This window comes from Cyprinodon variegatus, unplaced genomic scaffold (assembly GCF_000732505.1).
Source record: "Cyprinodon variegatus isolate N-32 unplaced genomic scaffold, C_variegatus-1.0 Scaffold1, whole genome shotgun sequence".
In the NCBI taxonomy this organism is placed as follows: Eukaryota; Metazoa; Chordata; class Actinopteri; order Cyprinodontiformes; family Cyprinodontidae; genus Cyprinodon; species Cyprinodon variegatus.
In genome coordinates, this window is record NW_015150454.1 from 3,597,830 (window position 1) to 3,609,225 (window position 11,396).

General features: G+C 38.4%; 1 protein-coding gene across 1 annotated transcript; it reads right to left on the reverse strand.

Moving 5' to 3' along the window:
- Window positions 1–2,490: 2,490 nt before the first annotated feature.
- On the reverse strand, window positions 2,491–5,650 carry nkx2-3 (NK2 homeobox 3). The gene is made up of 2 exons (XM_015396327.1): window positions 4,670–5,650; window positions 2,491–3,686 (listed from the first exon to the last, which is right to left on the reverse strand). The coding sequence occupies exons 1-2, from the start codon at window positions 5,067–5,069 to the stop codon at window positions 3,043–3,045; spliced, it is 1,044 nt and encodes a 347-aa protein (XP_015251813.1). The 5' UTR covers window positions 5,070–5,650; the 3' UTR covers window positions 2,491–3,042.
- Window positions 5,651–11,396: the final 5,746 nt, after the last annotated feature.

Genomic DNA, 11,396 nt, shown 5'->3' on the forward strand with positions numbered 1-11,396 from the left:
ATTAGTGTTTCTAGCGCCGCCACGTGGAAAGGATTCTTGGTTTATAAGCTAAGTGCTTCTAAACACCTCAAGGCTTTAGGAAATAAGTGATAACAAACCCATCCCAGATGGACACAGGCTATTACACAATCACCAAACCAAGCTCAAATTAGGAAGATGTGATGACAGATGCAGAGATCTGTCTGCTCCATTGGTCTTTGTGTTCTTCCTCCAACAATCCAGATAAATCTACTTTCCTCAGAGCCAGATCAGCTCAGTGTGTCACAGCCACTGGGTAGAAATTTAGATTATCTCATCATCTTAAATTGTTTTGTCTAGATGTTTTGTAGTGGTTGTATTTTAAACCTTATGCGACAATCCTTTTTTCGATTGCTTACATTAGATTCCACTAAAATATGTCATATTGTTTTTGAAAGACATGTTTATTTTTAAGGGAATATAGACCCTTGATTTTCATTTTTGAAAATGTAAAAGGAAAAAAAGGATTTTGAGATCAAATCGAAAAAAACAAAAATAAAGTTCCAAAGCAAATAAAAATGTCTTTAGAAATAAAATTGTTAAAATGTCAATGAGATCTGTGCCATTTTACACAAATGAAACAAACTGATCCAATTTTACCGATTTTTGATAAACTTGTTAACTAAATTCGGCAAAATTATAAAGATAATTTAACATAAATATTATATTCACTTTAGTCTAAGATATAGTAAGTTAATTTTCACCTCCTGATACTTTATCAATCAAACAAAATGATATAACAAAACGATAAAATAGCTTTGTTGTGTACATGAAAAAATATTGCATAAAATATTGCATAAAATTTATTATCTGCTTTTCTGTTATTGTTATTGTTAGATGGGCTCTATAGCTGGCGTTTGGGTCCAATCAAGCCACGTTTACAAATGTGATGTGATTGTTGTAACTATATCAAGTCATCTTTTCAATGTTTTCATTGCTTCTTTATGAGACATCACCAACTGATAGATACAAATTATACACAGTTATATCACGCAAAAGGGAAACAGGAAAAAACTAAATAAAAGCACAATTTTGATGTTTAATTTGAAAAGAATGAAAGATAAATGTTTGACTTAAATGCGAATGTTGTCTTTAAAGCCCATTAACCGACTTCCATTCTGACAGCTGCAAAGTCAGGCTATTCATCAGAGATCATTTCCTCATTTTAATCTTATCTAGAAACTGTTTTGAAAAGATCATTTCACTGAAAGCTTTCACATGTTTCATAATAAAATGTAAACTTTCAAATTCCTATCCTAAATTTTCCTTATTGTCTTAATTTTCGGGAGTATTTATCTTTTTATTTGTATATTCTTGTCAAAATCTCAACACAGAGATAATGACTAATACTTGAGTTTATACTGTATCTGTCATGTGGGCAGCGAAGCTTTAGACAGTAAGAAATAATTATTTAAGTTTCCGTATTAAACGAGTTTGCTTTCCCCTCTATATTTGGACCGTGGGTATTTTTTTTCCTGCAGTGGTTGCCATTGGAGACCTTTCTGTTTTGGGAAACTCCGCGTGCGCGCAGCCCAACGATGAGCAGCTATCTTTGGAGGCGCGCGATAGTGATCGCGGGCGCCTGCCTGTCAGAGCGGCGGTGGCTCAGGCCGCTGCGTCCTCAGGCATCGCCGTCCTGTCGCCAGCTCTATTTACACTAGTGACTCTGCAGCACTTAAAGCTGACACCAGGTATGTCCTACACCGGCAGCGCAGTAGCCAGAGGAAGTGTCCAGGGAGGCCATCAGAGGAGACAAACACTCTGTTTACTTTGCAATTCATCTCCATTAATAGGGTCTGAGCGTCCTGGCATGCCTTGTAGGTAAAGGTATTTGCTGAAGTCCATCTCTGTGTTTATGTGTGTGTTTAGGATGGGTGATACGTTGTGTTTTTTTTTATTTTTATTTTTTTTTCCCCATAATTTTTTTTATTATTTGAGCTCTGCTGGTTTGCAGGCTGTGGGTGTTCTGATGATGCCTTCTGTCTGGTTAATGTCCATCTCTAAATCCTGACCGGACGTGAGCTCCCTTTTACATTTTCTCTGTTTCTGGTTCGTGTCTCAGACTTTCTCACAGGGGAAAAAAATGCTTTTTTTGCTTGAGAAACTGTTGTAGGCGATGAAAAATGTTGGAATAAAGCTGAGTTTAGAGGAGGAATCCAAGTTGATAGCGTTCCATTAGGCGCAGAAAGAGACGCATTAAAAAAAATCGTATGGCACACTGCAAAAACGATCTAGAAATGAGCAAAAAATTCTTAAATTAAGTCAATTTACCCTGAATTTGATTAAGAAAATAAGATAAGTTGCCAAATGAATGGGTATTTTTATACTTAAAATAAGATAATTAGATAATATGCACTTGAAATAAGACAATGCTATTGTTTTTCCTTATTTTAAACGTAAATTGTCTTGTTTCATTGGCAAAGTGTCTCACTTACCTTCTCAATTTAAGAAAAAAATGTACTTATTGTAAGAAAGAAATGGCTTATTTAGATTTAAATTTTTTGCAGTGCACTATTTAGTTGGATGTTTCATTCAGCCCCCGTCAATCATTTATATATCCTGTTAATTGCCATATTTATTGAAGTCAAATACGGTATAGGCTTCATTATCATTCACAACAAGACAAAGAAAAATAGCATTCAGTTTTAACAACAAGTAAGATGTACAGTAGTAAAATAACAAAACACTTTTTTGTGAAGTCGCACTTTTCAGCGATTGCAGTGCATTTTGTGGTTTTGTTCTGGCTCGAAGCAGGGCTCTTCCATTTCTTCCGACATTTATTCTATTACTTACCCGATATCACACCTAAAAAGCTAATGCTCATTTAGAAATGTACAACTTTTGTGTTATTTTTGGACCACATTTGAATGTTTAAAATTGTCCAATACTGCAGTTTAAAAGTTTTCTTTAAGCAGTCTGTTTTAGGGTTATTTCAGGATACAACTTCCAGAAACCCAAAACATTCTTAGAGTTTGCAAGAATTGCATGCTTGAGGTCCATCCATGAATCCAGGAGAGTCTGCAGCTACCATGCCCGGATACCCTGTAGAGTTCCCTGGCATGGTTGGAGCACCGGTGCTTGAGGAGCCTGGTTTTGCGTCTGCGCGCCTAGATTCCCCAAATTCATGAACGCATTAGGAGTACTGCTGCTGGGTGGAAGTGCAGGCAAACTGGAATAAGTACAGGAGTAATTGTTATTGTACACAGAGTTGTTGTAGCTGTAGGATGAGTAGTTATAGGTGTAAGGGGTCGGAGCTGCTACTGTGTAGGGGTTATTATAGTTTTGAGATCCTGCAAGGCAAGGCCTCCCGTCCCGGACCAGGACCGGGACAGCCACCCTCCGTGGTGGAGGTGGATGGTGATGATGATGGTGATGATGATGGTGACCTGCGATCTCCAAAGTCTTGTCCTGCCTCTGTCTCTTACATTTGTACCTCCTGTTCTGGAACCAGATCTTGACCTGGGTGGAGGTGAGTTTCAGGGTGCTGGCCAGGTGCTCCCTCTCCGGGGCGGACAGGTAGCGCTGCTGCTTGAAGCGCCGCTCCAGCTCGAACACCTGAGCCTGAGAGAAAAGGACGCGCGGCTTCCTCCTGGTCCTCTGCTGCTTGGTGACGGGCTTCTCTGGCTCGGTGTCTTCTCCATAGTCGCCTCGCAAAGCGGCGCAGCTATCTGTTTTAAGAACATTAAAAAAAAAATAAAATAAATGATGATAATAATAATAGAAACAGTGAAAAGGAATAAGAATACGGCTTTTATGATAGGACCACATGACTCATTTATTTTTTATTTATTTGTTTATTTGTTTATTTGACAGGGACAGTTTTCTGGTTATAAATCGCAAATGTTTGTCTTATAAATTTTATTGCTGTGAATCGGCGTTATAAAAAAAAATAGTCCATAAGGTTAGCTGAACCTAAATAATTAAATTGTATTGGAAAAGTTTAACTACGTTTTTGCATATAGATTGGACAAATTTGCCTTTAGAATACATTTACAAAAACTTTGTTGTAAACTGATGCTAACGAAATGAATTAAGCACCGTGCTTTTAATCCACCCAAGTGTTATATTAATTTATTAATTGATTTGTGTAAAACGGAAATAAAACTAGAAAATAACAAAAAAATAAAAATGAATTTGCTTAAAAACAAACAAATTTTAAGCCCATTCAACGTCAGTTGATCATAATTATTCAGGTAGATGCATGTATTTTCTAATGTTGGTAATGGCCCTATAAAAGGTTAGAGCAAGGGTATATAGGTGGACACTAATTATTAAAGAGCCACAGAGCATTGTGTTTTAATATGGAAGAGCAGCAGAATCTTGTACATGACATATACTTCTCTCGGCGTGTTTTTGATGTGTAGAATTATTATTATTTTTTGTTGTTGAATTGATATGATGTGAGAATCAACACCAAATCAAATAGACATTCATGTTGATTTGATTTGAGCTGCATCAAAATCTTATTTGATCGCATATCGAATGTCACTGTGATTACATATATATATATGTATATTTATCACATCTGATAGTATTTCGTACTTTACAAAGTTACCATGCAATTCCAAAAATCTTATGTGATCGCATGTGTTTCCATTCCCTTAAGTGTCTATAGAATCGGACACTAATAACCATTGAGCTTTCCACTCACTGCTGTCATGCTCCTCCTGTTCGGTTTCCAGGCGCGGTTCTACGGAGTGAATCGATGCAGCCTCTCCGAACATCTCTCCAGTCAAAACAGAATCAGAAAGTCGCTCCTGGACGCTCAGGGCGCTGAGGTAAGACATCCTCTCCTCGCTCTCCGACAGGCAGGAACTAATAGGGCTGGGGCTGTCCCTTCCCGCCAGCATGCAGGACGGCGGTGACTGAGAGCCGAGCGGCTTGTTTGGGAAGCCTCTCGGCTGTGGCAGCGCGCCGGAGAGGCCGAAGCAGGAGATCAGCTGAAGTTGGTGCTGCTGAGACTGCTGCTGCAGCTCCAGCTTTAGAATGTCCTTCACGGAAAAGGGCGTGGTGGACGCAGCAACAACTGGACTGGGAATCATGTTTAACATAAAGGTGACAAAAAAAAGAGCCGCAAAACCCAGAAGCGAGTTGATTTCTATCAGGATTTCGAATGAAGATGGTTAAGAGCCCGTGCGTAAAGCTGGGAAATGGTCGCGCCTTGCTTGCTTTCCACGCAGATCAGAGAAATGCTGGCTTTCTTTCAGCTGTGACATACCTCTCCTCGGACTGTGCGCCTGTGGCTGGAGGGGGGACAGGAGAAAGAGAGAGGTCGATCCTGTTTGGCTGGCTAAATTCAGTTATCTGTAGAAAGAGCTGGGTCAGCCAAGATGCTGCCCTCTCTCTTTCAGTGACGTCCCGGAGCGGGGAGGGGGGGCGACCCACGGGAGATTCTGTGCAGACTGCCCTGTATGTCAATGGGTTTATTCCTAATTTATGACATTTTATTGCAACCAACGACTCTTCTCAGAGGAATAATTCATTTTGACGCATCTTATTTTCTCAGCGGACACGCATAAGGATTTCATTTTATTTCTCTGGCATAATTAACTTCTTTCACGGAGGAAAACTCTTGTTTTTGAATCTACTTTGATTAAGAAGCACATTTTTAATTTTCATGGCTTTTAAAATATGTGGATCAGAGTGTTTTTGCTCGATGGCCATCACAGCACTTCCCATCATCACCGTCGTGGTTTGAGATAAGCGGTATCCTCATTTCCTGACGAAAAATAACAAGGATAAGATAATCCATCTGTGGATGGAAACCAGGAGGCCTTTTTGGATGCAAATCCAGGACTTAAGAAGGTTTGTTTTCCATAGACCAGTGGTCACGAAATGTTTTCAAATTGAATCAATAAACATAAAATAACTTCCTTCAAATATGTATTGTATGAACTGTGTAAATATGCACATACGTTTCCATCTAGTAGAATACATGTAGACTATAGATATGATAAATAGTTCCTTAATTTCTTAGGCTTCCTTTTGTGTCTGAATATTTTGGGAAAATGATTCCCTCTGATTTCACTTTGCTTTAATACTCTGTCGATTTAGACAGAGCATTGTTTGAATTGTAACTTTTCACTATTTATTGTCGAATCCTTAATAAAGATAGAATATTTATAGTAACGCTTCTCATAAATATTTGATTTATTTGGTCTTTAAATTGTTTTGAAATGCCTGGTAAAGCCCATTAGGAGAAAAATATGAATGAGTCGGAATATTTGCTTCCTCCTCTTCAGTTGTTCCATGGTCCTTAAAGAACTGAGTCCTTTGAACATGTAAACAACAGCTTTAACCAGTTACTGTTCACATAGATCTTCATAATGATAATAATAAAAATAAAATCCATGCATTATATTTTTGGCATATCTCATTCTCAACTAATGCGTTAGAGGCTACCCTTTTTTTTCAGTTTCATTTTAAGTTTTTCCCATTACTAGTCTACCAAAGGCTTACTACTACTACTACTACTAATAATAATAATAATTATAATGTAAATAAATAAACAAATTAATAAAGGTGTTCGATTACGTGTGTCTTTTGTTGCTATTTCATGGACCAGAGACCTGTGCAGGACAACACAAAGATAAGACAGCCTTATCCAAGTCTGCAGGCTTGGATACATTATTATTCTACTTGTCTTTTTCTTTGCATTTATTAATTATCTGCTTATTGCAGTGTTATTAACGTTTTCAAAAATATATATTTTCAATAGAGGCATAAATAGGTGCTACTAATATTGTGACTCTAACTACTAATAGTAACAATATTGGTTTATTATTGTTATTTATTAATTTAAGGAGAAAAAAGTATTTACATCTTAAAGAAAAATCTTGAAAATGTGTGGCGGTGAAACAGGACACCTGTCTCCTGGCCGACTATCTGTAGCCAAGTGCAGGCGCCAGGGTCTGAGGGCCTGTTGCTCTTAAACCGTGTGGAAAGAAAAGGAGAGAATGTCCACATAATCTCATCCGCTCCCCATCAAGGACGATGTTTAGATTAGAGCACTGTCCTGTTTTTTTCTTCACAGTTTTTTCTTTTCTTTTGTTTTTCTCCTCTTCTTTCAGACATTAGTGGCATAATAGTTCAGGTATATACTTAATTTGGTCTCTTATGGCGCCCATGCTTTTGATTATGACAGACCTGGGGATATTTTATAGATTTATTTGCGATCTAAATAACTACAATATATATTAGCGTGTACATGTCCATTAAACGACAAGAAACAGAACATATTTTATGATTAATTCCAAATATAATTTTTTCGGTATTTTTAAGCAGTCTGTAAAATCCTCTTTATGGAATGAAGGGACCCTAAGGCTGAAAAACAACTCATCCTCCCCCTAATACCTCACTTAACAGGCGCGTCTTTGCGCTCAGCCTCTCCACTGACCGTCATCTTCATCACCATCCTCATCATCAGCAGCGCTCCTCGCGTGCCACCGGCAGCCCGAGGTTGCCCAAGCAGAGGCGCGTGTTTACGGAGCGGAAGAGTCTGTTTCCTGCCTGTAACAAAACCCAGACTCTCGGAGAGTGTCAAGGAGCTCCTCGGTGCTGAGTGCGACTCCCCCAATACATCATCTTCATCCCAGAATCAGCGCGATAAGATGGGTAAGGTCAGAGCTGCTGCAGAGGTCAGCCAGCATTTATAGAGGTGTGAGAATAACAACCTCAAGGAGAGATTCAAATAAAACATGTTTTTAAACCAGCTGTATTGCCTTTTATTTTAATTTCCATCTTCTTGATGTTAGTGCTTTGCCAGGTATTGATGAACATGTCTCTTCTTGCCTCTGCTTATCTCTGGAAAGCTAAAAGCTCTTTGCCCCAGAGTGGCAGGTGGATACCAGTACAGCCCCAGAAACCAATCATCTGGGAGATGTAGGGTTGCTTTTTAAACACACAAAACCCCTTGAGCAGAAAATGTAAGTGAGAGGACTTGAAAGTGATTGAAATTATTTTTTCAAATATGGCTAGTTTACAGCCAGAGACTGTGCCTTGCAAAAAGCATGCATACATGTGTGTTTCTAATACTTCTTGTATTAGAACCACAACATTTATTGTGAAGTGTGAGAAAAATTGGTAAAAAAAAAAAAAAAGTTGTGTCAATTTTTTTCAGCAAATACAAGTCATAATTTTGTGGGATTGACATACTATCACATCACACTTGATGAAGATTTTTTGCTGTAATGTTCCAGTGTAACCAACATATTTATTTTGGGTTTTTATTTGAAACATGAATAAGCTTTACTCTACACCACTGCAAAAACAAAGCAAACTCCAGATTGGAGTTATGAAAAGCAGCGCGGGCCACAGGCGGCTACGCTCTACTTCTTATATTCATTCAGCTAGCTAATCTAAATCGTTCAATTCCATTTAAAGAGCCAGATCATCTGTGGTAGTAGCACTAGACATCTTCCAGGCATGTGAGTAAAACTAGTAGCAGTTCGGCGGACAGGATGAATGATTGGTAGTCGGTGCGCGCGGATGACATCATACACACTCCATTTTGTTTTAAAACAATATAAATATAAAAAATATAACCGTGGATGTCTGGGGGACAGTGATTCTCCTACATGTTATGAATGCTGGCGTAGCATAAATGATAAATTATGAACAGTTTAGTTTGTGCCTTCAAGTTGTTGCCCATAGGAAGATGCTATTTGGATTACAAAACCGAATATCTTCAGAAAAGCTCCAAATGACACAAAACTAATATGGGTGAGTGGAACATGATGTAATAACGTAAAATCAAGGTGCCAATGTAAAAAAAAAAGAACGAAAAAAAAAAAAACGTTTTCCCCCTTTAAGGTTCCCATAAACTTCTAGATCTGCTTTAACATGCAGGAATTACAACATCAGGTGATTATCAAGACTTTGTAAAACATTATGACATGTTGAGGAGCAATTCCAGTATGTTGGACTTAGAAGATGTCAACTGCTGAAGAAAAAACAACCCTACAGCATGATGCTACCATCATCCTGTTTCACAATTTCAATACTGAGTTCAGGATGAGGATCTGTGAATTTTGTTTTTTTTCTTTTACAGCCTAAGAGCAGAATGTGGGGCAACCAGACCAAGTCTTAGACCAGAGCACCTTCTTCAACATTTTTGTTCTAAGTGGATTCTTCTTACTCTTCTTTTGTAAAACATAGATTTGTTAAGTGCACAACTGATGCAGTAGTTATCCTGCCAAGAGGTCCACCTACTTTAGCTACTGTCTTTGTACCTTTACCACATTACCACAACACTCAATTTAGATTGGTCTTTTTGTTCTCTATGTTGCTTTTTGGTCACTAATGTTGTCTTGTTCTCTACAACCTGCAGACCAACTGTATTCATGCCAACATTAAGCTATAAGGAAAGTAATTGCACAAGGTTGAAACATCTATGAAAATAAACAAATGAAAGTCAGACATCCCTTTGCAGTCATCTTTCAACAGAATAATTAAAGGGGAAAAAAAACTTATAAGAGGCCTGGGGAAATATGATGGTATTCTTAGCTTGACATTTTGTTGCACAACCTTTAAAAGCAATCACTGCAGTGAAATAATTCCTGTAACTTTTAATAAGACTTCTGCACCTCTCACCAGGCATTTTCTCCTGCTCACACAAATCGCTCCAGTTGTCTCATGTTTAAAGGCTGCCTTTTGCAGATAGTTTGTTTCAGCTCCTTCCAAAGATGCCCAATAGGATTTATATCAGGACTCATAAGCCCCATTTACACTACCCTTTTGAAACCGTACAGAGAATGGTCCGAGCAAGGTAACCGAGATAACCGTTGAATCTAAATAGACTCAACCCAATAGAAAACAACCCAACCATGCTTAACTAGTACTAGTTCAGCAGCAGGGCTTGGCATGGCTCATCTGTGGCTTGGTTCTCTGATAACAAAGAAGGCATGGGCAGACCGTCTCATCTCCTATTTACAGTCAGCGGACTGATTTTTTGCGGGTTTCCGCCATGTCAGACTTTTTAATTCACAGATATTTTCACTTGTTCACAACACAAACTTCTCAGCCTATAAACAATAAATGGCATCAAGAGCGTGTTGCGACCTGGGATGATGCTGAGACCGAGGCTCTCATTGAAATTTGGCAGTAGGATGCTATCAAGGCACATAAGTTCCTGAACGTTATTCACCATTTTTGTGTTCGTAATTCCTGCCTTGAGAATTGTAGCATTGTGGACCGCCGATATGTGGCAAGGAACCATGCTAGCATGATGTGTAAACTTGGAACAGTTAACTGATCCAAGTTGGTCCGAACTCGGCATGGATCAGAGGGGTAGTGTAAATGGGGCAACAGAAGACCACTGCAGAATAGTCCAAGGTTTTCATTTTCATCATTGTTGGGTGTTTTTAGCTGTGTGTTTTGAGTTATTATCCTGTTGAAGACCCATGAACTCCGAATGAGACCAAGCCTTCTGACATTAAGGAGAATATTTCTCTCTAGAATCCCTTGATAGTCTTGAGATTTCGTTGTACCCTGCAGAGATTCAAGACATTCTGTACCAGAGGAAGCAATGCAGTCCTAGAATATAACACAACCTCCTCTATGTTTCACAGTAGGGAGAGGGCTCTTTTCTTTACATGCTTCATTTTCCATCTGTGAACATAGAGCTTATGTGTAATAGGAAAAGCTTCTATTTGTCCATAAGCGTCTCATTTGTCCATAGGAAATTCTCCCACAACCTTGTGGCTTGTCAACACGTAGTTTGATAAATTCAGTCGGTTTTTTTAAAAGATTAGTTTTCAACAATAGTGTCTTCCTTGGTCATCTCCCTTTAAGTAGAACTTGGCTCAGACAACAACCCGTTGATGCGTTCTGACACTGGTATTCCCTGAGCTTTAAGTTCACCTTTAATCTCTTTGTTACCATCCATATTATCAATCTCTTTGTTTTGTTGTCTATTTTCCTGCAGTTGCCATATCCTGGGAGGTTGGCTACACTCCTATTGATCTTACATTTCTGAATATGTGCAACTATAGTCATAGGACATCAAACTGCTTGGAGACAGGCTTATAGTCTTTACCTTTTACATGCATGTCTACACTTTTCTTTTTATGCTCCTGAGACAACTCTTTCCTTTACTTTCTCTGGTTCATGTTAAGTGTGATATCTCTGGGTCCATTGTGGGTTTTTCTTTCATGAAACAAGGGGTATCAACAATTTTCCATGTGTCTATGCTAGTTTTTGTTCCTGATTTAAAATAGAAAATAATAAAAATACTCTGAGGATTGTAAAAAAAAAAAAAAGAAGAAAATTTTTTATTAAAGAGTATATATAATTGTGAAAAACGGTGTATGCTTGCTCTGTGTTCCTTGTTAGTGAGTGTGGGTACAGTCAATGCAAGTAACAGTTTTAGATTGAATTAG